The sequence below is a fragment of the Penicillium riverlandense genome (genome assembly GCF_028828495.1).
Source record: "Penicillium riverlandense strain IBT 135883 chromosome Unknown utg000007l_segment0_segment0, whole genome shotgun sequence".
In the NCBI taxonomy this organism is placed as follows: Eukaryota; Fungi; Ascomycota; class Eurotiomycetes; order Eurotiales; family Aspergillaceae; genus Penicillium; species Penicillium riverlandense.
In genome coordinates, this window is record NW_026643198.1 from 3299563 (window position 1) to 3325055 (window position 25493).

Sequence of the window (25493 nt, forward strand, 5' to 3'; positions counted from 1 at the left end):
GTGCGGAGGTGGGGAGTGAGATTGATGCCTGAGGCACTACGGATCGCATCTACGAGGAACATCTGGGACTGATCTATAACTTCATGACTGATGGGGGAAATGGTATATGTCTATTCATACCTAGGTATCTCCTACTAGGCATAGTCTCTCGATTCCCCAGTGACTCGTACACTGTGTTCCTGAACAAACCCCGTCCTCCTCGGCGGGCAACGGCTTTCCTCTTGATCGTCATGGTTGGGTCCGCGCCATCGTACGTTCGTACCACATGGCGCATGGAAGAATAAGGACAAACACCTGGTGTGCAAATGCTCCGGGTTTCCGGGCCGGGTCCCTAAATGACGTGGCGCTCATCGTAGCAATAAGAAAAAAAATGTACATGTAGTTTCAGAAGGATAAATAGAAAATTATCCGCTGAATCGGAAGCGGGTCGCCTCCAACCGGCCCAGGCCATCCCGCGGAGCCACATTGCGTCGGCGATACGAGTTGGTGAAATCCTGCAGCAGAGCTCGGATCTTGCGCGTCTCGCCGGCCTGCACCTTGTCGGAGACGTTTTTGAGGAGTCGCTCGGCCTCGCCGGCTTTGATGGAGCCGGCCGGCAGCATCTGCAGTGTGCTCTGGAGCCATGAGCCGGTTTCCTGCGGCAGGAGCTCGAACAGAGTCATCATGATGCCCGATGCATCTGGGAAGCAGTCGCCGGGGAACGTGAACATCATGCCCGTGAGCACGCGCTGAGCCAAACCCAGGCCCTGCGACACCAGGAGCTGCTTGACAGCTTCCCGGATCTCGGGCGGGTTGGTGTAGGGTTTGCCTTCAGGACTGGTGAATTCAGAGACGGTGGGTTTGTCGAACGCGAAGCTGAACAGGTCCCGGTAGTAGTGAAGCGTGGCAATCAGTGGCTCTACCTGTTGGAGGGTGAGCGCGCTGACACCCGCGGTGAAGATAGGAATGGAAAGGGAGGAGCTGATGCATTTCTTGGGGTAATAGCGGACGGCATCGCTGGACAGACGGAAGAAATCCTCGATCACTAGAAAGAAACAGTCAGTCTGATCCCAAACAATACGAGAAAAGATAACATACCATCAGGCAAATTTTCCGGTGGCAAGTCGTTCAAGATACGGAGGAAGGCAAGTGCCTGCTGCTCGTAGAACTGGTAGACGGCATCGCTCGTGGCTTGGTCCACGTACTCGGCTCCTTCCGAGAACTCACGCACCACCGCATCCGTGGCCCACAGGAAACAGCCCTCGCGCGAACCCTCAAAGCCGCTGGCGATGCTCTGAGCGAGAGTTGGCAGCAGAGGAATCATGGCCGTTCGGTAGGAGATGATCATGTAGCGCCAGCACCGGCACACGCGCTCCAAGATGGGAGTAGATGTCGTGAAGTTCATGGCAATCGTCGTCATAATCGGCAGAATCTCCCCGCAGTACTTCACGGCCGGGTTCTCTTCTCCGGGTGCGACAATGGGTGTCACCACTTGCACGAAGATGGTAATCAGCTGGAGGTGATCGGCCACAGCCCGCTGGCCATCTTCGTCCGATGCGTTGTTTGCCAGGTTCATGATGCGCTGCATGATCGGGTCGCAGAACATTTTGAACGAGTCGTAAATCTTCTCCAATGGCTGGACCGATACCACGGCAGCCACCCCCTCGGTCACTTCTTCCTGACTGGAAGCCTTCAGCTTATCCAGCACGGACTCGTAGAACGAGTGAAGTTGAGTGATGTGTCCCCCGAGCAGTTTCTGGCAGTCTGTTCCCAGGAACTTGAAGGCCAAGGCGGCCGCCTGCACAACTTCCGGGGAAGAATGGTGGAAGGCCGAAATGACATAGTTCAGCTGTGCCTCCAAAGTCTCGGGGTGCAGTGCCGTCCACTCTGTGTAACGCGCCAGAGCCATGATAGCTTGGAAGCGAATCTTCTCCTGATCCGGGATCTGGACGATGAGCGGAATCAGCTGTCCCAGCACCGTGGCTTCTTCCGGGTCGACCATGCGACCCATGGCCCGCAGCCCAAAGAGAGGGGCCTCGAGCTCCTGCCAGTGCGGGACGTGTTCGTTGCTGGCCTGCGATGCATACTTGCCCACCCACTGTTGGATCAACTGGTAGATCTTGCCCAGGCATTCTGACACCCCCACGACCGAACAGCAATCCTTGAGGACATCCCCCATCGAGTGGCGGAATAACCGAAACTTTTCTTCCTGCTCGCGATCACCCCCAAACAAGTCCGTTTCGCCCTCTTCGGGGCTCGGGTATTCCAGATGCTTGACCATGATATCCACCAACTGGGAGAAAATGTCTTGGAAGTTGAGCCGCGAATCTGTGTACCGGTCCAGCGTGATGTATTGCTTGAGCTCGTACCAGAAAATAAAGGTCTGGGAGATCGCATCGCGCTCCCAATCTCGCGCACAACATTCCAGGACCGCTTCCACCAAGCCCCGGAAATCGGACGGAAGGCGAGCAATGAGCACCACCCATGCCTCACCGGCCTCGGAAAACATCCTTGTCACTCCTTTGAACGCATCCAAATCTTCGGATTCGGCCGTCTCGGCGATCTTCGGGCGGAGGGCCATCAATCGCGGATACAACGCTTGGATCACTGGCAGAGATTCGTCGACGTCGCGGGTATCCCGGTAGAGTGTGCACACGCAGTCCACGCCGGCGTCGAAGGACACGTCATTGTCCAGTGCCTTGAGAATCACGTCCATCAGAGGCGAGTCGACGATTTTGGCGGCGGGGATCTCCCGCAGCCACGAGGTGATGCAGTCCAGAAGACGAGGATTGGTTGCCGCCGTTTCTGCAAACAGCCAATTAGCATTCATCAAAAATCCCCAAGGGATACGTACGCGACGATTGAGCGTATTGGATCATCAGTTGCATGACTTGGTCCGCATTGTCCTCCAGCAGCTCCTTGGTCCGCGCGGACAACTCGTCCTCCTATTCCCCGTTAGCAACAGTAGCCCCATCAATCCCAGGAGCAGCCACATACGCTCAGGTTGATCTTGCGGCCCTCGGTCACTTCCTCCGGGAGGATCTTCAAAAACTCCAGAACGCAGTCCCCCGCACTGCTGCCCAATGCCGATCCGACGGTGGCCAACACATCCTTCCACGCCACCATTTGAAGGGCCAAGCTTGCCAGACACACACAGAGCTGGGTCTGGATGGGCCGCGGGCCCGGCGCAAATGCGACCAGTAGACCGAGCACCGAATCCCGCAAAGCCACGATTGAATCTGGGGGAAGTTGGTCCAAATCAAAGACAATCTGCGATGGTCAGTCCCTGGTCCGTAATCTGTCGCAACATCTTTCATAATACCTTTCCCTTGAGCGTGGTGGCCGCGAACAGTTTGGCTTCGACGGGAACATCGGGGGATTGTAATAACGCGTGTGTCGTCGACCAGGCTTCGATCTAGCGGGGATGCGTTGATTAGTTTGGGAGTTGGTTGACCACGAGGGTGCGGGACATACTGATTTCTGGAACTTCTCCAGGAATTCGTGAGCCTGGGTCTTCTCAGATCTCGGCACATTGCCCTGCATGGTTGCGACGGCGGCCAGGACCGGGGCGAAGGCCTGTGCAGCGCCTTCCTTGCTGGCCATGTTGAATTGAAGAGAAGACTTAGACCAGGCGCAGCATGAGAATTCACGAAAAGAAAGGGAGGCAGTTGGAAAGGGGAAGGAGGGGGCGTGGATTAGTTAGAGGCAAAGTTGTGGAAAGGTGGGATGGTTTTATGGGATGGTATCGTATTGCCCGTACTTACCGTACCAGATCACGGGATGAGAATCTCTCTCTCCTCTGGTCTCCTTCCGCCTTTTGCTGCTTTTGCTTCTTGAATCAACACCACCACATACACCACCCATCTCTCACCATGGCTGGCCGCAAGACATTATTGGCGCCCATCCACTTCATCTTCAGCCTGCTGCAGAAGCGCAGCACGGTGTCTATCTGGCTGTACGAGCAGCTGGCCTTCCGGATCGAGGGCAAGATCAGGGTACATGGGCCTGCCACTTTTCGGAGCGATTGGATGCTAACGAACTGTGCTCTTAGGGCTTTGACGAGTTCATGAACCTGGTCATTGACGATGCGGTCGAGGTGCGCCTGCCGACCAAGAGTGAGGAGGAGAAGCGGAGGCCGCTCGGTAGGTCCATGTCTCTCCTGGCACCAGGAATCGCAGCTAACGCGAGTGCGCAAACAGGCCAGATCCTGCTCAAGGGCGACAATGTCTCCCTGATCCAAGCTGTTTGATATTGTGTTTTATTTCTGTTACGATCTATCATCCGCTCCGAGTGAGATACCGCCCATCGCCCACCACCATCGCATCCACTAGCCAGTCATGCTCCGCCACGGGGATCGGGTCGGCGGTCACTATCTGCTCCTGGAGAGACAGGGCAACTAGAATTGCACGGAGTTTAGTGTATGTCGGGGGTTTTTTTTGGTGCACCAAAAAGGAATTTTGCTCGTACCGAGGAATGGCATCTTCTGGGGGGTCTGGCTTGTCTTCTGGTTCCATTGGGAATACCGCGTTAGAAAATGATCATAATATCCTTTGCCATGTCCGAGTCGTCGGAATCCCTGATCGAAGGCCATGCCCGGCATGACGATAAGATCGAGTCCCGTAGCGGTTGCGAAGCAGTCCGGTCGGCCAACGACCTGCGCGGGGGACAAGGACGGAATGCCCCATCGATCGGGCTGTAGGGCCTCTAACTCCGCCAGTGATGCGAGGGAGAGCATGTCCATCACCGATGTAGAATCAACCGGGTGGATGTAGGGAATGTAGACCTGTTTGCCGCGCTGCAGGGCGTCATGGACAATGCCCGTGGTGGACAGTTCTCCGGCGGGCATCGACAGATACACGGCGATGCTGCGGGCATTCTGGTATTCGGCCAGCGACAAGAACCGTTGAGTGGCCACGCGAGACTGTTGTGCGATCGCAGCATGTGGGATCTGGCCGAGGACCTGGCGCATGCTCTTGCGCAGGTCGCGTTTGGCGGATCGGAGGGCCATGGCGAGGTGAAGGTGACGAAAGGTGGTTTGACATTCCGCTCCGATTAGGGTTAACTATGGCATGCTTGTTGTGGCTCCACCCCAACCAAGGGATTCCTTCATATAGGCCAGAGTCGCCCATTCTGTTCAGCGTCACAGTTGTCAGGATGTTGTTTATTTGGTCTCTCTTGAGTGCCGCGGCCGGTGCGGTTTCTGTGGGTGAGCTGGTTGGGACCTGGTCCACCAAGTCGGGCGATGTCCTGACGGGCCCAGTGAGGATACCTACAAGAATAAACAAAACAAGAGTCCAGCTAACGCGTGCAGGGATTCTACGATCCGCTCAATGACCGGCTACTTGAGCCCAATCTGACCGGTATCTCCTACTCCTTCGACGCGAACGGGCATTATGAGGAAGCCTACTACCGGGCCCTAGCCAACCGTGAGTATATGGATGGACCGCCTATGTCGATAGATTCTAACCCTTCCCCAGCTACCGACCCGGCCTGCCCCACGGGGCTCATGCAATGGCAGCATGGATCCTATGTTCTGACTGCCGATGGCTCGCTGACCTTGACACCCATCGCCGTCGATGGCCGCCAGCTCTACTCGGAGCCGTGCCGAGAGAGCATCGGCAGCTACACGCGATACAACAGTACTGAGCATTTCAGGGTAGGTCCGGACCTCTGACAAAAAAAGATTGTTCTAACCGCACCAGGGCTTCTCGGTGTCCGTCGACAAATACCACCACATCCAACGGCTCGACCTGACCCGAGCGGATGGCCTCATCCTCCACCCGATGTACCTGGCCCACCGGCCGCCCAAGATGCTGCCTACCACTACCTTGAACCCGACCCCGACGGGCCGCCATAGCAAGCGGGACCGGTCCGAGGCGGGCCTGCATCGGATCGTCAAGGAAGAACTGGTCAACCCGGACCGGTGGTGGTGGTTAGGCGTGTGGATGACTTCCGTAGGGGGCGTGGCTTTCTTTTGTTCGTGATTTGTGCCAGAGTTTCCCATGATAATGAGAATCTCATTTTTCTGCTTCTTTCGTTCCTATCGTACACTATATAAATATATATCATCTGCTTTATACCAGTCAATCACGCCGCAAGGGCCTCCTTGGCCAGCTTGGCCACCTCTCCCCGATCGGCGGGCTTGCCATCCAGGGCACCACCGGATGCAAACAGAGACTTGAGGAGGAGGCCCACCTGGAGCTTCTGGCCAGCTTCTTTCAGGGTAGTGATCTCCTGGGCAATCACTGCCCGGATTTCGTCCGTGCCCATTGTTTGGACTTGACTGGCATACTCCTCCAGAACGGACACCTGCGCCTCTTCTTGCTCCTTTAGGTCAGGACGGTCCGCGGCGGCGAATTGCTGGGCGGCGTCTCGCGCGGCGGCGATGCGTTTTCGGACCAGCGACAAGAGCTGCAGGTCGGTCTGGATGGGCGAAGTAGTTTTCGCAGAATTGTTGGTTTCAGAGATAAGGGCGCGCACCACATTGAGTCTTTGCGTGGTCAGTGAGTCCATCCATTGCTAGCCAGTGTAATAGAACGGATGTATGTACCTAGGGGTGTCCTTGGCGCGCATGGCAGTTTTCAGGTCTGTTCTCAACTGGCTCATCAACGGTGGCAGGGTTGGGCCCGTGGAGGACCAGCGCAAACCGGCCAGGCCTCGGGCGGGGAGTCGACGCAGGGCGAGCATTGTGCGTGAATCACAATGGTTGTCAAGAGTCAATGGCAATTGCCAGGTCGGTCAATAATATTCGTTCGAATGGATAGGATGGAAGTGCAGATGGTGGTCTGTGCACGGGGTTTGTTGCTGTTTCCGCCTTCTGAACCGGCTGCTTCTTTCCTCTTCTCGACACCTTCTCTCTCCCTCTCAACCAACCCACCTTCCTCGAGAGAGCTGAGTCGGCATCCTTGCTCTAGATCCTGCCACTCTCTCTTTCTCTCTTCTCGCCTGGGAGTTGCGCGTTCCTCCCTCCCTCCCCAGCGTCGCGAGCGGCTCACCATGTCGTATCCCACACTCCCTCAAACGCCGCAGAAAGCTCTCCCGGGTGCCTACTTGCAGACCCCGGCTCCAGCTCCGTCACAGAATGCTCTGTTTGCGAAACCCGCAGCGGCCTCGCCGGCAATGCCGCTGCCAAAACTGCCCCCGGCGGCCTCCAGGTCCAAGAACCTGACCTTGAGCACCGAGGAGCGCGGTGCGCAGACGGTCAATGACACCCTATTTCAAGAATCGCGCTACCCCGACCTGGACAGCTATCTGTCGCGTAGGTCCCCAATTCCTTCTGGCTAGAAAAGTGGCAGACACTAACATGCTGCAGAGGGCTTCTCGTCCGAATATGATATCCCTACGTCCCAGTCCTGGGCTCCCTTCCAAAAGGTCAAAATGTACAATATCCCCGACCAGATCTTCGACCAGTACAATCGCGCACAGGTATCAACGAGCATGGGTCTCTTTGCCGAGCTGAATCACGCGTGGGTGGCTATTGACAACGCGCTCTACCTCTGGGACTTCACCCATCCAAACCCGCAGCTGGTCGGTTTTGAGGACCAGCCCAACAGCATTAACTCCGTCAAGCTGGCCAAGCCGCGCGCCGGAGTGTTTTTGCCGGCCATCACCCATTTGCTCGTGGTGTCGACGACGGCGGAGGTGATCTTGCTGGGGATGGGCTGTGAGACGACGCCAAGCGGGACACGACAGGTCTCTTTGTTCCAAACGGGAATGTCGGTGTCGATTCGGGGGCTGGATATCCATGTTTTTGCTTCATCGGATTCCACCGGCCGGATTTTCTTCGGTGGTTCATCCGACAACGACGTGTACGAGTTCACATATCAGCAAGAGGAGCGATGGTTCCAGGGCCGCTGTGCCAAGGTCAACCACACTAGCTCACGTCTCGTGGCGTTCACTCCCTCGCTGAGCTTGACCAATTTGGCTCAGAGGGCCAACGAGCATGTGGAGCAGATGGTGATTGATGACAGCCGGAAACTCCTGTACACGTTGTCGTCGGCATCGACCATTCGGGTGTTCCATATGAAACCAGACGGAACGCTGTCGCTGGCCATCACCAAGCATGCGCTGGATATCTACTCGAATATTGGGCACATTATCGCATCCAACGAGACGCTCAACCCGAAAGTTAAAATCGTGTCCATCAGCCCCGTCCCTGCCGCCGAGGCATCGCGCTATCACCTGGTCGCAACTACGGCCACCGGATATCGCATCTATCTCAGTGCCACCGGATCCTATAGTTGGTCCCCGGCGCCCAATGGTGCCAACGCGCCCACCAGCATGCAGGCGCAGCATGTGAAGACGCCACCAATCGATAACAATGCGGACATGGCGCTTCCCGGTCAGGCTCGTTTCCAGCCAGCGGTCACCTCCAAATTCCCGATCCATTCACTCTCCCCCACGCGGATGGCCGCGCGATACCCACCCGGCTATTTTTTCTGTTTTACGTGTAAAGACGCCACCCAAAAAGCTGATACCCTTTTCATATCCTCTCCGGACTCGGGCCGGATCGCCCGCTCCCAGGAGAATGTCCTCTCCGGCAAAGCCGCCGAGTCCGCCATCTGGATGAACCTCGGAGGCCGCGCAGAGGATGTCGGACTGTGTTCTGCTCTTCCGCCCTCTACTTCCGGAGGATTTGGAAATGAGCTGGCCGTCCAGTTTGATCACCCCGCCGCCGAAATTGCCATTCTCACCAACACCGGCATTCACGTTATTCGACGAAGGCGCCTCGTGGATATCTTTGCCGCATTGGTGCGCAGCGGTGGCACCACTGATGAAGGTCTCGAGGGAGAAGTCAAGAATTTCATTCGAACCTATGGCCGGAGTGAGACTCTGGCTACGGCCTTGGCGGTGGCCTGCGGTCAAGGGGTGGAGATCTCTTCGGACCAACGACTGACGCCTATTAACGATCCCGATGTACTGCAATTTGCCCGCAAGGTTTTCATTGACTATGGTGGCCGGCCTACGGTCAACGAGAACGCCGTGGCGGACAGCTCGACGTCTGCCATTGATGCTGTGGTGCCGTCTCCCCGGCATCACGGCATCGCCCTGTATATTTCTCGCCTGTTGCGCTCAATCTGGAAGAAGGAGATCGCCAAGGTTGGCAACGCACCCAATGGAGCGCTAACCGTCTCTGCTTCTGTGAATGCAACAAAGCTGCAGATGGTCCAGCGCGATCTGTCATCGCTGCAAGAATTCTTCAAGACCAACCGAAGTTTCATTGAGGGGCTCAGCGGACCGGAGGCGCTTGCGCGAGTGTCAACAAAGCAGGAGGAGACAGCATTGCAGGCGGAGCACCGCGCGCTACACTCTCTCGTTCAGCTGGTTTCGCATACCATCGAAGGTATTTCCTTTGTGTTGGTTCTGTTCGATGAGCGGGTCGATGAGATCGTGGCGACGCTTCCGGACGAGTCAAAGCAACGCTTCTTGAAGCTGACCTTTGAGGAACTGTTCAGCACCAGCAAGGGTCATGACATTGCCAAGGAGTTGGTGAAGGGGATTGTGAACCGCAACATCGCTAAAGGCTCCAATGTCGAGACCGTGGCCGATGCCCTGCGCCGCCGATGTGGCAGCTTCTGTAGCGCTGAGGATGTGGTGATTTTCCGGGCACAAGAACTGCTGAAACGAGCGACCGAGGCGGGTGCCAACTCCGAACTGGGTCGAAATCTGTTGAATGAAAGTCTGCAGCTGTTCCAACAGGTAGCGGACTCACTCCCCATGGACTACTTGGTATCAGCGATGGACAATTACATCAACAACCAATTCTTTGCAGGTACTTTTGTTTTGGAGTTTCTGTTACTTTGACATACTGATATCTGGCAGGTGCCATCCAACTGTCCCTCAACGTCGCCCTCCGTTCCGATAAAGCCAACCTCGCGCTCTCATGGATTATGGACGGACGTCCCGATCAGGTGCTCATCCCTTTCCAATTTCAGGCCGACCACCCGCTCACTGGCCTTCAGGACCCCCGCAAGGACTACTTCTACTTCCGCAAGCAATGCTACGATCTGATCTTTAAGGTTGTCATCGCCGTCGACCAACTGGCATCGAAAGATCCCGGTTTCATCGATGGCCAGATGACCATCATTGCCAAGCGCCAGAACGAGGCCTACGGCGTGATTGCTGACTCGACCGACGAAGTTTTTCTGACCAGCTTGTACGATTGGTATCTGGAGCAGGGACAGAGTGATCGCTTGCTCCAGACTCCGTCGCCGTTTGTTGTCACTTACCTCGAACGCAAATCGACCGATGATATCTCCCATGCAGATTTGCTTTGGCGCTACTATGCCCAGTCGCAACGCTTTTTCGAGGCGGCCAAGGTGCAGTTCCAGCTTGCGAGAAGCGCTTTCACTCTGCCGCTCAGTCGGCGCATTGAGTATCTGGGACGTTCCCGTGCCAATGCTTCCACCTTCACACCAGATGTCGGCCGACAGTCGCGGCAGCGTCTGCTCCATGAAATTTCCAACCTGATTGACGTGGCCAACATCCAGGACGATCTTCTGCAACGGCTGAAAGACGATGACCGGATCGCTCCAGAGCGCAAGGCCGAGGTTCTCCGGGATGTTGATGGACCTGTCATGGATATCAGCACCGTTCGTTCATTCCCGCACCCCTCGTCTCCCGTAACACCCCCCTAACCACAGTCACAGCTCTTCAACCAATACGCAGATTCGGCCAGCTACTATGACATCTGCCTGCAGATTTTCTTCCAGGCCGATTACCGGAACGCTGCCGACATCAAAGCAACTTGGCAGCACCTGATCCAAGATCTGCACTCTACCACCGTAGAGCGCGGAACCCCACAACCATTTGAGGCGGTGATCGACAAGGTGCGTAGCTTGGGTAGCCGGCTGCGCATGTCCGAGACCGTGTTCCCCGTGCGAGAACTCCTCCCGATGCTGGAGCGGTATGCGCTCGAGCACCAGCGCCACGTCGGTCCCGCCACTTGGGTCGTCGATCTGTTCCTCGATCTGGGCGTGGCGCACGAATCCCTCTATGCCGTGTTGGAAGCCATGTACTACACCGACGAAGCCCCGTTCCACGGCTCGAACCGCCGCTACATCGCGCACGATCTTCTGTATCTGCTCGATAATTGGTTCCACGAGACGGTTCGGTTGGGCGGTATGGTGTTTGGTTCGGATGTTGTGGCCGAACGCGTATCGGAGACTTTGTTGCTACTGCAGCAGGGCGGTGGCATCACCCCGGAGCAACTGGAGATGGCACACACACTGCGGTCGAGGATCGATGAACTCTTGCGGTGATGATCCATGCGCTGCACGTATATTGGGCTTCTGGGGGTTGCGATTTTTCTTTCATTTTTGCGTTGTTTCCTATTTCACGTTCTGGGTCATGTCATGTAACTCTACTGCGTCATCACGGCGTCCTGCTTTAGGGAAAAGGGATTGCGTTGCTGATATCCCTCTAATCTAGATATTGGGAAACGGATTTGTGGAATGGGTTTGTTCCCCGTAGCAGAGATTCTGGTAGAAACCCGGAAGAGAAACACAATCTATAAAATTATGAACATGAAATAGAAAGACCCCGAAACACCTTGCATGAGCGGACGAAGAGTCTATCGACCAGTCAGTCGAATTCCTCGTACACGGGAATCGGCTTCTCGGCCAGGGCACCGAGGCGGAAGATATGCCGCGATTGGGCGCCGTGCTCGTCGTCCAGATAGTCTACGATGGCGGAATCTGGGCTCATCAGCAAATGTCACACAGTAAGAACAGCGGGGAACGTACGCAGCGTGGACCGATTATCAAACAACACAATGGTTCGCGGCTGCCAGCGCACGCGGGCCTGGAAATCATGGCTCGTAATCATATGGTGCATCAGGAAATCCAGCATCCACTTTGACTCTGGCTCCTTCATCCCCTGGATCCGGGTGATGAACTCGCCATTCAGGAACAGGCACTTCTCCCCCGTCACGGGATGCACGCGCACCAGCGGATGCACCGTGTCAACGGGGTCCTTGCGCACCAGTCCCCCCGTCAGTCGCGTGTGGCTGATCATCTTGGCCGAGGAGTGCATGGCCGACAGCGTGTCGAGGAATCCGCGCAGGGTCGGTGACAGCCGCTTGTAGGCCATGTCTGTCGCGGCAAAGACGGTATCCCCGCCGACTTGGGGACCGTCCAACAGGCCAAGCATGACGTAGCCCGGTGGTTGGATTTCGTAGCTGACGTCTTGGTGCCACAGCGTCGTGGTCGTGCGCTGCTCGAGAAATCGCGCGATCTCCTCGCGGTTGCCGTCCCGGTGGATGATATGGAACGCCGGGTGGCCTTTCATACTCCCCGACACGGGCTGGTAGTTGGGCTTGCCGAAGTGGCGCATGAATTGTTCTTGGGCGTCGGGGCCGGCGTCGATGAGGTCTTGCTCGGGGAAGGCCAGCACCTTACGTTCAGCTATGAGGAGAGCTAGTTCATCCTTGGCGGTGTTGGACAGCTGGCTGAGCTGCACTCCTTCCACCACACTGCCCAGGCTGGGCTGGATGTGGTTGACGGTGACCCCGGGCCGGAGCAGGTTGGGTTTGGTGCGGTCCTGTACGCGCAGCGCCGGGTCTTCATATTCGAAGGGTGGCAGTGGATCAAACCAGATGGGATCCCAAGAGGGCAGATACTGCGGGTAATTGGTTCTGATCTTGGACTGCTGATCCACGTCGACATAGGGGATGTTGATGTCGTAGCTGATGGGGACTTCGGCCTTGTGGCCATTGGAAGCCTGCAACTTGGGCCGCCGCACCGGAGCAGATGAAGGCATTGTCAGTGGAAGGAGATGATCCAAAAAAGAGCGGCCGGCAAAAAGCAATGGCAGAGACCAGCCTTTATAAATCTCTTACACCCACCACCTTCAGGGGGCCCGTCTTACCGGACAGCACGGGCTTTTCGCTAATCCCTCCCCCCCAAAGGTCCTTCTTCATCTCCGAGGCCCCCATGGCGTGCCGACATGGTTGCAGCAGGGGGAAAAATAATGGAAGGAAGACAAGCGGTCAGCGTCCTCCAATCCTGGAATTCCGACGTGTTCCGACACTCTTTTTTAATTTTAATTCTATTTTCTTTCTTCTTCTGGACAGAACCTTCTGCGGCATATTCTTCTGTTCTCCTGCCGGGCCAATTCCCCGAGCTACAGCTTCGTGCAGCTGGGCGATAAGGCAGATGCAGGCGGGATGACAATCCAGTTATCTGGTCAGATCCGTGCAGCTGGATGGGGAGGGCGCGGCAGGGGGTTGGTTAGGGTTTGAGCGGCCGGGGTGGCCCATTGGCTTGTCCAACATGCGGTCTGTGTCGGAGTCCGTGGACATTTGGGAAAGACCAGTCCGTCTTCCTCAACACGTCGCACACACGGGGATGCAGGGTGTGCTGATCGGCCCCAATCATTTTCCCGATGGGAAACATGACCTCATTCATGTATTGCGGTGTACCATGACGTGTGTATCGAGAGTTCTGGTAAGCTTAAAAATAGTTGAAGCTCCGAAAAAGCAATTATGCTGGATCGCCCGAACGGCGGGGCAGTCAGGTGATAGACCACAACAAACAATCCTTTCTGGAAGGTGTGAATTACTACATCTGTCTATATTCCGGGACCATGACCATCCTCCATCGCAAGGCCGACCTGGCCTACCTGATCTTCTTCGCCATCCATGTCCCCATCATCTTCTGTCCGTCTCCCTGACAGCCACCCGGTCTCCCAACTAACCCGGCCCAGTGATCGACACCGTGCCGCTGCAGCCCGCGTTCATGCGGATGGACATCTCGCTGCAGCTGCGCGAGTTCTACGTCTCCAGCTACCGGGACAAGTTCTTCGAGGAACCCGCACCCACCTGGTTCGCCGTCTTCATCTGGATGGAGCTGTTCTATCATGTTCCCCTGAGTCTATGGGCCATCCGGGGACTCCTGCGCAGTATGTTGGCCCCCTTTCCGATGATGCCATCGGGGGCCCTGCAACTAACCCCGTTAGACCATCCGATGGTGCCCGTGCATCTGCTTGTCTTTGGTGTCCAGGCCTTCATTACCTCCCTGACCTGCCTGGCCGACGTGTGGACCTGGCCGGATCGGTCCGTGGCGGAAAAGCAGCAGATCACCACGCTCTACGGCCCCTATGTGGCGCTGGGTAGGTCCAATGGTCTTCCACTCCTCCGTCTCCAATAATCTAACCACGAGCAGGCGCAATCATGGCCCTGGATATGGGGATCCGGTTACGGAGGCAGCTCATGCCCAAGGTCAAGGACGAATAAAATAGCCATGGTTGATAGTACACAGTCATATCAGGTGCATTGATCATCGCTGAGAAAGGGGCAAAAAATAATAATCACATCCCACCCAACGCCGGAAAGTAGATGCAGAGCTCGCCTAGATCAAAAATCCAATGGCACCATCCAAGTCCCCATTGGCCGCATCCAATGCCCGCACAGCCTGCTCGCGCGTGAAGCCCAGCTCCGTAATCTTGGCGATCGAGTCCGCGGGCCAGCGGGATGCCGGCGCGGGCCGGATGTTAATCTTGGGGGCCGCGGCCGAGGACGAGGATTCGTTCTCGCCCGCTTGGTGGGTAACGGCCCCCGTGCGTGCGCCCACCTCGGCACCGTCTGCCCCCTTCACCGTGGGCTCATCCTCAAACTCCTCGGTCAGACTTTTGGGAAGATCAGCCTCCCCGAGGAACGGCACCGCCTGATCCTGGATGACTAGCGCCCCGCGCTTCAGGTCGATGCACGCCTGGTGCCGCCGGAGCATATCGAGACCGAGGAGCAAGTCGATTTGTTTTCCCTCCATGACCGTGAACGAACAAGGCAGAAACATCTCGCCGATCTTGATCTGGGCGGAATGTACCCGCCCCAGGATCGGGGCCGTGCCGACGCCTTTGGCAATGCCTCCGTACCGTCGGTCCACCAGACGCATGATGTTGCAGGCGACGGCGCACTCCGGCGACATGATGGTCACTTGGGCACCGGAATCGACAAAGGCATTGAGGCGGTGGCCGTTGACTTCGACCGGAATGTAGAGCATCGTCACGCGGCCAAAGGCTGTAGGCAGAACAGGTTAGCCCGGGCGGGAAGATGAGAGTAAACAAAGTAATACGTACACTCCGGGTGGTGTTCCATGGCGTTGTGCAGGTTCTCCGTCACCGCTTCCTGACGGATGAGCTCCTCGATCTCGCGTTGATTCTCCGGGTTGAACGGATCGGCATTTAGCATGGCAATGCGAGCCTCCTTTTCGGCATCGAGTTGGGCTTCCCGCTGCTGCTGCCTGACCAGCACCTCGCGGAACCGCTGAGCGTTATCGGCCGCCTCCGCCAACTCCGGATTCTGTCTGCGGACGGCCTCCCGCACGCGTGGATCCCCCAGGATGTGTAGACGGATGGTCTCCGGGTCTGGCACGCCGGAACGGGGAGGGAGGTTCTGACGCGGGGCGGCGCTGGAGCCCCCCGCGCTGGCGCTGGGTGCGGCGGCGGGCGTGGGACCACGGAGGGTGACATGGACGCCGAGCATGTCACCCTCCGTGATGCCCACCTGGTCGAGGGTCTGTTCGGGGTTGCCGAGGAGCTGGTTATTGTAGACGATCTGCTGGGCGGCGGGCGGGATACCGGTATCGCTTTCGACGATGGCCTTGAGCAGCGCGACGGTCATGTCCCCGCCGACCTCGAGGTTGATGATGTCGGAGTCGGCCTGCTCCGGGCGGATGACACTGACGGTGATACGCCTGGAGGAGATTAACCAAACCGTCGTGCTGACGGAGCGCGGGAACATACATGATCGGGGCGGGAGGGGAGGGAGAGGGAGGAGTGATGAGAGAGGAAAGGAGGAATCCGATGGTCGGGGTGAGAAAGGCGGAAGATGGGAACACCAAGCACTTCCTCCTTACATGGAACAATACTATTTTTAAACCTCACTACTAACTCACTAACTATTCACAATCCTCGACTACTGCACTGCGACGGATCCGCCCCTTGTCATCATCGGGCTAGAGCCCGAGGCAGCAGCAACAACGCGTCCCACACCGCTTAGGGTGAAGCAGAAGTACAACTTCTTCATCATGATTTAGAGTCTCTCACTCAATGCGCATCGCACTCGACACGTCCGGCACTCCCTCACCCTCGACCACCTTGGCGTCCAGGATCTCGTCCATGGGGATCTCACCCAGCCGACTAATGACATGATGCAGCGTCGGCAACGCATCCCAGTCCAGCCCGTCGATCTCGACTTTGGCTTTCTTCGTCCGCCGTAGTCGCGTGACGCGCGAGGGCACGACTTTGGACTCTTGGGCGTGCGGCACAAAAACCGGGTACTCGGCCTCGGGCTTCCCCTTGGAATCCCGCCCAACCTGGGGCATGTACCGGTGGACAAGGATGCCATCGTCCGCCTCCCCGCCAATCGTGCCCTGGTCGCTGCTCGGGTCTTCCTCTTGCAGGTCCTCTAGCTCGAAATGCCCCCATACCGCCCCCTGCCAGCTGGTCTGCACGCGGTAGGAACTCCTGCGCTGATGCACGTCAATCGCCGTGTATAGCTTCGGCATCCCGAGCTCCTCGCGGCCCGACACAATAGGGTCTGCCAGGCTCTCGAACAGAATCGGCATGTACGTGCCCTCGAGCACTTCCCCATTGGCCTTGGTGTACTGGACGCCGTGAATGTACAGCCCCAGGTGCCGATACCCGCCACCTCCCAGCCAATCCATCCCACTGAGCGTGGTCTGCGAGAAACTCGCCCGGGCAACGGTGCCCGGTGAAATGAAGCTGTAGGCGTCCGACGGGAACAGATTCTGCAGCAGCGTGCGGCTGGTCTTGAACTTGACTGACGCCGTGGTAAACGTGGACTGGAGGGACTGGGCTGCGCGGTTGCGTCCCCAGACGTCCTGGCGCGGGCCGGGCATGGGCCCGAACACGATGGGCTGGCGCCAGTAGACGTCGGGGTTTTTGGCCCACAGATACTTGCGCAGCACCTGGGCCGAGTGGTCGAACTCATCGTGGCCATAGATGTAGTTGACCATCTGAAAGGCTGTGAACGAGGTTGTCAGCGGCCAGTCCCCAAGAATGCATGGGAATCTTACCTCGACCGGGGCCCAGGAGCTTACTGGACTCCCGGGTCATCTCTTGGATGGTCGTGACCCGCTGGTGCCGGGCCTTTTCATAAACCTGCAGTCGCTCGGGCACCTCGTGGCGCTCGATCCCCGCCGGCAGCATCACGGCTAGTGACACAGCATCCTCAATGGCCATGGCACCCCCGGAGGCGCGATAGGGCAGGAAGGGATGTGCCGCGTCTCCCAGAACAGCCAACCGGTCTTCCACCCAAGTCGGGAGAGTGTTCATGTCGAGCAGCGGCCACAGCTTGAGAGTCTGCGGGTCGGCCTTTTCCAGCAGTTTGCGAACCTGCGGATTAAAATGCTTAAACACACCCAGCAATGCATCCTTGCCAATCTGTTGATTGTACGAGTCCCCGCTGGCATCAATTTGGGTCACAGAGTCGGGATGGATGCAGACAAAATTCAGCAACTGGTTATGCGAGCAGGGGTAGATGACCACCCGGCGGTCGTCCGCATCCCACATATCCACCGCCCCAAAGTCCTGGGCAATGCTTTTGGTTTCGGGGTCATCCAGGGCTTCCTGGCGGCTGATGAGAAAGCGGAACGCATTCTTGCCCGAGCTGAAGGGCGTGATCGGGCTTGATTGCGAGAGCTTGGATCGAGTCAGAGAGTGGACCCCGTCGGCGCCGAGCACCACGTCACCGTCAATGACCTCGCCATTGTCTAGGGTGACGGTCGCTCCGTGAGGATCAACATCCACGACCTTGCTGGAGGTATGCAGACGAGCCGGCTGGCCACGTCCCTCCGCCAGGGCAGCAGCCTTCAGCCCTTCGTGGAAATGGGCCCGATGAACGAGGAGCCAACGCTGTAAAGATGGTTACTCTTCTTTCTTGCGGTGATGGACCAGTCATCCTTACATGTCTCCACATTGCCGCATGTTCTTTGACCTTGGTGATATGGACTGTCTCGCCGGCCGGTGTGTATTCACGCAGCTGTATCTATCAGTACAATACCTGGAAAACTATGGCAAGTGAAGCAACGAACCATCTCTGCCTCCACAGCCCCGAACTCCGTTGCGTCAATGCCCAGTCGTCGCAGAACCCCATTACAATTCGGTGACAGGTGGATGGCGGCTCCGATTTCGTTGGCAAAGCGCGAGCGTTCAAATAGCTGCTCCGGATCAGCTACATCCTCGTTTCTCTGACACGGGTAACTTACCTCCACACGGTGACCCTGCTGTCGTAGTGCAATTGCAGCGACCAGTCCGCCGATTCCAGCACCAACGATCAAGACGCGGAGGCCATCTTGGCCGTTACTCTTCAGCTCTGTGAGCGTCATCGTTAACGTATTTCCAAATAAATGGTTTGATTAAACCTCGATTCAAGGCCATCGTGCCGGCTATTATTTATCTGCTCTTACCAAATTAACCCCTCCATTCGGTTCCGCCCGGCTCGCCGGGCCTGTAGTTTATGTCCGAATGTTGTAAAGCATCGGGACGCCATTTCGGCTCCACGTCTGCGGAGACACCACCAGAACCGGAGCAGTGGAGAAAAGACACTGATGCAACCTTATATGAATTCTGGTGTTTGCAATTAGTCCGGCCGCGCATTTGTAACAGTTTCTTGATTTATTCTTTGTCGTTGCCGCAATGCCGAACCAGATCCAGGACATCACCACCCGCGACGAGACCTCGTTCCCGTACATTTTCGAGCAGAATGTGTCTATCTCGCTGAAGGACAAATCGGGCTTGGTCCGATGCAATGTCTATCGACCAAAGACATCAGAGAAATGCCCCGTGCTTGTCACCTACGGCCCATACGGGAAGGATATCAGCTACGAAGCGTGCGTTCACTTCTTCTACACCAACCTCAAAAACAAAACCCAAAAGTAAACTAGGACCTGACCGAGCTTTTAGTTTTCATCCCAAAAGCTTCAGCGAAGTGAATCCCGAGCAAAAGTCAGAGCATTCGGCCTGGGAGACGCCCGATCCCAAGTTCTGGACGGGCCATGGCTATGTCGTTGTCCGAGCCGACGAGCGCGGCACAGGCCAGTCAGTGGGTAAGCTCGACACCATGTCCCGGGGCACCAGCGAGGCGTTCTTTGATGTGGTAGAGTGGGCGGCCGACCAGCCCTGGTCGTCGGGCAAGGTAGGCTTGCTTGGGATCAGTTACTTCGCTGGCAGCCAGTGGCGCGTAGCTGCCCGCCAACCCAAGGGTCTTTCCTGTATCATTCCCTGGGAGGGTATGTCGGACTACTACCGGGATCGTTGTCGACACGGTGGAATTCTGTCTAACGGATTCATCAAGTTCTGGTGGGACCGCCAGGTTCTCAGCAACCAATATGGACTAGCAGGCAGGGCCGCAAGGAATTGGGGTCCGGATACCATTGAAGGTGATCTTCCTGAGGAGGAACTGGTTCAAAATCGCCAGGACCAAACGGTTGATAACGTCGAAAACCAATTCCGCGATGACCTTTACTACGCCTCTAAGGAATACAGCATGTCGGACATCCAGGTGCCCCTTCTGTCGGTTGCTAACTGGGGTGGCATCTTGCTACATCTCCGCGGTAATGTCGAGGGATACACCCATGCAGGTTCAGACCTCAAGTATCTGCGGTTTATTACTGGACGGCACGACCTGCCTTTTTACTATGCTGAAGAGGTCGAGCTGCAACGGAGCTTCTTGGATGCTTTCCTCAAAGGGGATGATCGTGCCGGGTGGTCTACTGGTACTGCGCCCAAGGTCGACGTCGTCCTCCGCAAGGGTGACGTAGGGTTTGATAATGCCGAAGAGGAAAGAAAATTCCCTCGCAGAATCGAAAATGAATGGCCCATCGCTCGCACCCAGTACACACGATTCTATCTGACTTCTCAGCGTGAACTCCTCGCCACTCCCGAACCTCCCGAGGAGGCTCGTCCCAGCAAGGTCTCTTACCAAGCCCTGGGCACGCTCGACAACCCTCAGCTCATCCAATTCACCACGCCCCCATTTGAAACGGAAACTGAGATTACGGGTCACGTCGTGGCCCACCTGAACGTGTCAATGAGTGCCAACCCCGGTCAGCCCACTCCTCAGGATATGGATCTGTTCGTAACTCTCCGACATATATCCCCCGCCGGAAAGGAGGTCTTCTACACTGGCACGGCGGGAGACCCAGTTCCTTTGTGCAAGGGATGGCTACGCGTGAGCATGCGCCAAATCAACCACGAGCACCCGCGAAACCGGCCCTGGTTGCCTCACCGGGACTACTACTCGACTGATGCGCGGCCCGTGATCCCTGGTGAAGTGTATGCAGTGGATGTAGAAGTGTGGCCGACAAACGTGGTTGTCGAGAAGGGTGGTAAGATAGTTCTGGAGGTCGCAAGCGGCGATACTCAAGGCTGTGGGATCTTCCAACACCACTCACCCATTGATCGGTAAGTTCAAATCCCCCCATATCTTAGTTGAATGCCTCTGAACATCTACTAGGGCTCCCGAGCGTTTCCAAGGTCAAAATCATATCCATTTCGGTCTCGGCGACAATTATTTGACTCTGCCTGTTATTCCCGCCGCCAGTCGGTGAGATGGAAAGGACATAGATCATAGACTACTGAATGCTAGTAATTTGGCAAAGTCCCGCAAGATATGTGTACATTTGTCAGCCTTTTACCCCGATTGTAACTAAGTCCTTCCGAGGCCGAGGAATTGATGCTATCTCCCCACTTCCGATGTGGTCGAAAGTGGTCCCGATGAGGGGGTCTGGAGGTTTCATCACATAGTGGCCGGAAATATAGATCGCCAATCTCCGTGTCGGGCTATTTACACTTGCTCAAAGTCATCCTAAAACAGTCCCATTCATTTTCTTGAAGGAGAACGTCCACCATGGCTTCTACCAGACCCTCCAAAACTATCCGCCCGCTCAATCGCTTCATCACCACCCACAATAGTGATGGCAAAGCGGTATTTTCTAATACCCTGTCCGATACCATGCCTGTGCAGCCCATTGCTGATAGCGCCGATTTCAGTCTGGCCTATACCTCCGATCACTTTCCTGCACAGTTGAACAAAGACGCCGACATTGCAGAGTACAAGAACTACTTGGTCAATCCGCCGGGCATTACGATTTCTGGTGGCTCTGTCTGTCGGATTGTGGATATGCAGCCCCATGCGTTAAGCCCCATGCATCGGACCGTCTCTTTGGACTATGGTGTTGTCCTGGAGGGGGAGGTCGAGCTTGTGCTGGATTCGGGTGAGACGAGACTGATGAAGCGTGGGGACGTCGCTGTGCAGCGTGGGACAAACCATGCCTGGAGGAATGTTACTCCCGATGTGATAGATCCGGTCACAAGCGAGAAGAAGGGACAGTGGGCACGGATGCTATATGTGCTGATGCCGTGTGAAGAGGTTGAGGTTGACGGGAAAAGGCTGGGTGAGGTGGTGGATGGCATTGGTGTTAGGAGCAGTACTTAGGCTTTACTTTGTACATACACTTGAATGAGCACAATATCGCGACACAGATTTGAGTAATCATTTTGTATGTATATATGGAGCTGCAATCAGATTACCACTCCCCGCCTACTTCATAGTGGAATAGTTTATCACTGATCCTCCCGCCGGTAAATCGCCATAACCGTGCCACCGACTAGGCACCTTTCGTCAATAGAAGGTCAATGCAATAAGTTCGATAGAAAAACGTACCGCATTGAGCCACACTCCATGCAGCATCACCTGAATGAACACAAACTCGGCCCCATTTGATCCAGCGGGACGCTCGGTGAGATCCAAATTGCGGTTGGCTGGACGATACGCTGGCATGCGACGGTGATGCGAGGGCCAGTTGGCCGGCTGGGTGGAAGATGGCGCGGGATTCACGGTGGTATAATGTTGTTCGACATCGCTGTGATGGACCTCGTAGTCAGCGAGGATGGATAGTGACTGCGTAGTTGTCGTTGTTGCGGTGGTAGACATGATCGCATGAGAGAATGCTCCATTGCAGACCTCGCTCGGTCATATTCAATGAGGGCTGGGCCCGCGTCCGCGCATCTCCCCCACATCCCGAGATCCTGAATGTCGGACATAGGCTATACGCGACGGAGGATGTGGGAGCTCCGAGACCGTAATTTCGGGGAGCTTGGTAAAGTGGGCGTGCTTGCTTCAAGTATCGCGAGGCAATCCACAGTCCCCATCACCGTCGCCCACACTCGACATGGATTTCTCTCGTATTCTTGCGGCTAATATTGACGGCCGGACCCAAAACATTCGGTATCGCCAGACACAATTCTACCGACTGCAGACAATTCTTGCTCAACATGTTTCTGAAATTCAAGACGCCATCCGCGCCGACTCCGGGCATACGCGCCAGGAGGTTCGCGCGGAGGTAGTCTTGGCTCTGCAGGAGATTCGTACGCATTTTTTGTCATTAAGTCTGGAGAAAGATCTTGAGAAAGAATATCGCATTGCCAATGGCAAGGACAGCCAAGATTCTTCGCGCGGCACAGGCATTGTCTATATTGAGCCTTGCACGCATACCTTGTTCTTCTCAGTCATATCTGCACTGAGTGCAGCTCTTGCAGCAGGCAACTGTGTGATTGTCGAAGTGAGTTATTGAGACCCCAACAATGGCTTTGTCTCCTAGAGAGATCAGTTTATATAACAATATTTGACAGCTTCCTCAAAATACTATGGCTCTGCCGGCCCTCTTGCGCAGACTTCTCCCGGACGCATTGGACCACGACACGTTTGCCATAACAGGACAACGACCTGATGCCGCAGTTCTGAGCAAAGTCCTTATGGTCGTGCAAAATTTCTCTGCCGATGCTACAAACGGTCTTATCTCGCCCGCAGGGGCCAGGACGGTCGCTGTCGTTGACCGTACGGGCAATATTTCCGAAGCTGCGGAGGCTCTGGTAGCTGCCCGTTTTGCTCTGGGTGGGCGCTCACCGTACTCTCCGGATGTGGTTCTTGTGCACGAGTTCGCCATGAAGCCTTTCATGGGCGCCGTAATCCAGCACGCTTCGAAATATCTGGCTGGGGAGAATGGAGATGCCAGACAAACTCCCGGCTCTCCGAGACGATCAACCTCTAGTACTTTGTTGAACTCAGTTCACAAAGATAGGGGTTCTCGAGTGCTGGTTTCGGGAGATAGCTGGGGGGTGGTCGAAGTGCAGGACCGGTAAGTAGCTTTGGACAGTTGGAGAATTATTCTGATTGATGGACAGGAAATCGCCTTTGCTCCAGCGCAAGATTGATGAGAAAGTCTTGCTGGTTCACGCGGTCACCAGCTTAGATGATGCCATCGATATCAATTTGTATGTTTTTCTCCTAATGCTTCCCCGTATCAGGCTAATCAGACCAGCAACGAAACGCTGGCTGCGACCTACGCATTTGCCTCTCCAGCCTCAGCGAAGTACTTGACCCAGTTTATCGACGCCCACATCTCGTGGGTGAACCATGTGCCAAGCCACATGCTCAGTATGTTCCCTATTTGTTCAATTTCTTTTTGTAAATGCTAACCATGAATGCAGTCGGTCCTGCTCTTCCAGCAGACAAGCCTGCTGATACCCAAACCCGATATTCCCAATCACACTTTGAGCTTTCGAGGCCTCAATTGATAGTCCCATCCGCAAACTCGAATGCTATTGAGACCATTTTGCGTGACAGCGACCTGACGAAAGCAAATGCCTTGTGGCAGGAAGCTCTTGCCCCGCTTCCATCAACGAAGCAACGGCAAGGATTCAAGATTGGATTCTTTGAACAAGGAATTATTACAGGAGGGCTGATCACCTTAGCATCGCTCGTGGCGACTGTATCGACCCTGGGGTACTATACATTTGTTTACGTGCGGACCCGGGGGTAGGAATACTTGGTTTTGATCGGTAGTCAATTATACTGTCTCTTATTTTGATTTGAAGTAAAAAGTAAGCATGGAAGGAGCAAGGATCTGGAGTCATAAGACACATGATACCGGGTCTCATCGTATATTTAGTTCCCTTGAAAACCGGATCTCCACTGTCTAGTAAATCTTTCTGTTGGAAGATCAGAACCGACCCCGTCTGGGGGAAACTAGAAATGCCTGGCTGCGTCTTCGAAACTGGGCAAGAATGACGTTGCGCCACTTAGCAGTTTGCCTTTGGGTTGGTATTTGTCTGTCCCTTGTCCTGGGCCCTGAGTACTTCGTAGAAGTCCTGGTCTCCCTCGTCGTTGAAATACAGGTGGATGGTGTAGTACGAGATGTCACCTTCCGGCGAGACTTAGCGGCCCGTTGTATCTAAACAAAATCACCTAACGCTCATCTCTTGCAGTTACAAGGCACACTGGCCACTGTTTCAAAAGCTAAATTATTGCCGGCAACGGATAACTATGTTTGCTTTTCTTCCGATTGAAAAATGTGTTCAGTGATTTGATCCGATCAACAAAAACGAATAATATAAGTATGGGTTCCAGATCTAAAGTAAATTACCCATATTGTTTGTCACATCAGAAAGCAATTTCCTTCGGCCATCGGCCAAGTGTAAACTGCGAGTTGCACATATTGGTCAGCTCCCAGTCCTCTGCGCCCATAATTGCCGGGGTATTCTGGTCCTCCGGGTCTCCTGCGGCGCCCGCAACAAACAAAGCTGCCATGAAATGGTCGTCTGTGGCATGCGCATCTCGAAAGCGCGGGTGCTTCATCAGTCGTGTCATCGCACGGCGCAACTGCGGCCCTGAGGTCTTAGTGATGACATCCTCGACTGCCTGTCGGAACTCCATGGCCCAGTCTTCTGGGGGTGTTTCCAGCGCAAAGTTGTCCCGGTATCGAAGCATCGGTGCCCAGCGATTCCGATATAGATTGTGAACTGCACCTCCAGTGCCAATAATAAGGTAGTTCTCCCGGCGCAGTGGTCTTAGCGTGGCGCCGATTTTCATATGGAAATGAGGGTCATAGCGAGCATTGGCCGATACCAATGTGGTCGGTGGGCAGCCACTGGGGAACATGCGGATGAGAATGAGATAAACGTCATGAATCCATTCGAAAGTTGGATTGCCGCCGACGTTGAAGCCCTCGCGGGCAAGCATCTCAATACAGCGCTCGGTGGTCTGTAGATCAGGGTTGAGCTTGTAACTGACGTATTTGTCGGGATTCACATATGCAACAGGGCTTTTCCCAGGGCTAGGATTTGTTGACAGCTCAATTCGGTCCCCCATACAGTCCCAGTGGGCACCCTGCCAGTAGTAAGTCTCCGTAAACGCTAGATAATCACACAAGCAGACCTACCATGATCACAACGCCCTTGATGTTGCGTGCCAGTGCTTCATCTCCACATTTCTTCCAGTAATTGGCACTGTCGGACTCCTCGCCCAGCATCATGGTTGAGCCATGGGAAAGGAAGTGTACCGGAGTGAGCCCTACATACTTGGATGAGCGGAAGATCTCCACAAACAGGAAAACAAAACTGACCCATTGTAATGATGCAGATAAAGCGTTTGCGACCGCCAGACTGGAGGTCCCTCCTATCCCCATTATATTGAATGCGATACTATTTTTCGA

General features: G+C 55.6%; 15 protein-coding genes across 15 annotated transcripts; 7 read left to right on the forward strand and 8 right to left on the reverse strand.

Annotated features, from left to right (window-relative positions):
• Positions 1-404: 404 nt before the first annotated feature.
• Positions 405-3582, reverse strand: N7474_008924 (mRNA transport regulator MTR10; the record flags this gene model as incomplete). The annotated part of the gene is made up of 6 exons (XM_057200334.1): positions 405-1024; positions 1078-2784; positions 2834-2924; positions 2977-3249; positions 3302-3394; positions 3454-3582. 6 exons carry the CDS (start codon positions 3580-3582, stop codon positions 405-407), a joined length of 2913 nt encoding a protein of 970 aa, XP_057051035.1.
• A 269-nt stretch (positions 3583-3851) lies between these two features.
• On the forward strand, positions 3852-4228 carry N7474_008925 (small nuclear ribonucleoprotein E; the record flags this gene model as incomplete). Its single annotated transcript, XM_057200335.1, has 2 exons — positions 3852-3974; positions 4031-4228. The coding sequence occupies 2 exons, from the start codon at positions 3852-3854 to the stop codon at positions 4226-4228; spliced, it is 321 nt and encodes a 106-aa protein (XP_057051036.1).
• Positions 4229-4256: 28 nt separating this feature from the next.
• On the reverse strand, positions 4257-4987 carry N7474_008926 (5-formyltetrahydrofolate cyclo-ligase; the record flags this gene model as incomplete). Its single annotated transcript, XM_057200336.1, has 2 exons — positions 4257-4375; positions 4447-4987. 2 exons carry the CDS (start codon positions 4985-4987, stop codon positions 4257-4259), a joined length of 660 nt encoding a protein of 219 aa, XP_057051037.1.
• A 146-nt stretch (positions 4988-5133) lies between these two features.
• N7474_008927 (uncharacterized protein) lies at positions 5134-5963 on the forward strand (the record flags this gene model as incomplete). The annotated part of the gene is made up of 3 exons (XM_057200337.1): positions 5134-5238; positions 5291-5635; positions 5682-5963. The coding sequence occupies 3 exons, from the start codon at positions 5134-5136 to the stop codon at positions 5961-5963; spliced, it is 732 nt and encodes a 243-aa protein (XP_057051038.1).
• A 103-nt stretch (positions 5964-6066) lies between these two features.
• N7474_008928 (uncharacterized protein) lies at positions 6067-6666 on the reverse strand (the record flags this gene model as incomplete). Its single annotated transcript, XM_057200338.1, has 2 exons — positions 6067-6469; positions 6530-6666. The coding sequence occupies 2 exons, from the start codon at positions 6664-6666 to the stop codon at positions 6067-6069; spliced, it is 540 nt and encodes a 179-aa protein (XP_057051039.1).
• Positions 6667-6975: 309 nt separating this feature from the next.
• Positions 6976-11240, forward strand: N7474_008929 (putative non-repetitive nucleoporin; the record flags this gene model as incomplete). Its single annotated transcript, XM_057200339.1, has 4 exons — positions 6976-7237; positions 7292-9751; positions 9802-10571; positions 10629-11240. 4 exons carry the CDS (start codon positions 6976-6978, stop codon positions 11238-11240), a joined length of 4104 nt encoding a protein of 1367 aa, XP_057051040.1.
• A 322-nt stretch (positions 11241-11562) lies between these two features.
• Positions 11563-12738, reverse strand: N7474_008930 (TauD/TfdA dioxygenase family protein; the record flags this gene model as incomplete). The annotated part of the gene is made up of 2 exons (XM_057200340.1): positions 11563-11675; positions 11724-12738. 2 exons carry the CDS (start codon positions 12736-12738, stop codon positions 11563-11565), a joined length of 1128 nt encoding a protein of 375 aa, XP_057051041.1.
• Positions 12739-13563: 825 nt separating this feature from the next.
• N7474_008931 (EXPERA domain-containing protein) lies at positions 13564-14212 on the forward strand (the record flags this gene model as incomplete). The annotated part of the gene is made up of 4 exons (XM_057200341.1): positions 13564-13636; positions 13684-13878; positions 13936-14088; positions 14142-14212. 4 exons carry the CDS (start codon positions 13564-13566, stop codon positions 14210-14212), a joined length of 492 nt encoding a protein of 163 aa, XP_057051042.1.
• Positions 14213-14327: 115 nt separating this feature from the next.
• On the reverse strand, positions 14328-15718 carry ddiA (putative DNA damage-inducible v-SNARE binding protein Ddi1; the record flags this gene model as incomplete). The annotated part of the gene is made up of 2 exons (XM_057200342.1): positions 14328-14995; positions 15055-15718. The coding sequence occupies 2 exons, from the start codon at positions 15716-15718 to the stop codon at positions 14328-14330; spliced, it is 1332 nt and encodes a 443-aa protein (XP_057051043.1).
• Positions 15719-16019: 301 nt separating this feature from the next.
• Positions 16020-18326, reverse strand: N7474_008933 (uncharacterized protein; the record flags this gene model as incomplete). Its single annotated transcript, XM_057200343.1, has 3 exons — positions 16020-16963; positions 17016-17816; positions 18029-18326. 3 exons carry the CDS (start codon positions 18324-18326, stop codon positions 16020-16022), a joined length of 2043 nt encoding a protein of 680 aa, XP_057051044.1.
• Positions 18327-18636: 310 nt separating this feature from the next.
• Positions 18637-20407, forward strand: N7474_008934 (CocE/NonD family hydrolase; the record flags this gene model as incomplete). Its single annotated transcript, XM_057200344.1, has 2 exons — positions 18637-18830; positions 18919-20407. The coding sequence occupies 2 exons, from the start codon at positions 18637-18639 to the stop codon at positions 20405-20407; spliced, it is 1683 nt and encodes a 560-aa protein (XP_057051045.1).
• Positions 20408-20848: 441 nt separating this feature from the next.
• N7474_008935 (cupin domain-containing protein) lies at positions 20849-21436 on the forward strand (the record flags this gene model as incomplete). The annotated part of the gene is made up of 1 exon (XM_057200345.1): positions 20849-21436. The coding sequence occupies one exon, from the start codon at positions 20849-20851 to the stop codon at positions 21434-21436; it is 588 nt and encodes a 195-aa protein (XP_057051046.1).
• Positions 21437-21527: 91 nt separating this feature from the next.
• N7474_008936 (uncharacterized protein) lies at positions 21528-22044 on the reverse strand (the record flags this gene model as incomplete). Its single annotated transcript, XM_057200346.1, has 3 exons — positions 21528-21608; positions 21665-21968; positions 22019-22044. 3 exons carry the CDS (start codon positions 22042-22044, stop codon positions 21528-21530), a joined length of 411 nt encoding a protein of 136 aa, XP_057051047.1.
• Positions 22045-22172: 128 nt separating this feature from the next.
• On the forward strand, positions 22173-23822 carry N7474_008937 (uncharacterized protein; the record flags this gene model as incomplete). The annotated part of the gene is made up of 5 exons (XM_057200347.1): positions 22173-22562; positions 22633-23138; positions 23185-23274; positions 23322-23437; positions 23491-23822. The coding sequence occupies 5 exons, from the start codon at positions 22173-22175 to the stop codon at positions 23820-23822; spliced, it is 1434 nt and encodes a 477-aa protein (XP_057051048.1).
• Positions 23823-24442: 620 nt separating this feature from the next.
• N7474_008938 (DODA-type extradiol aromatic ring-opening family dioxygenase) lies at positions 24443-25310 on the reverse strand (the record flags this gene model as incomplete). Its single annotated transcript, XM_057200348.1, has 2 exons — positions 24443-25194; positions 25217-25310. 2 exons carry the CDS (start codon positions 25308-25310, stop codon positions 24443-24445), a joined length of 846 nt encoding a protein of 281 aa, XP_057051049.1.
• Between the last annotated feature and the right edge of the window lie 183 nt (positions 25311-25493).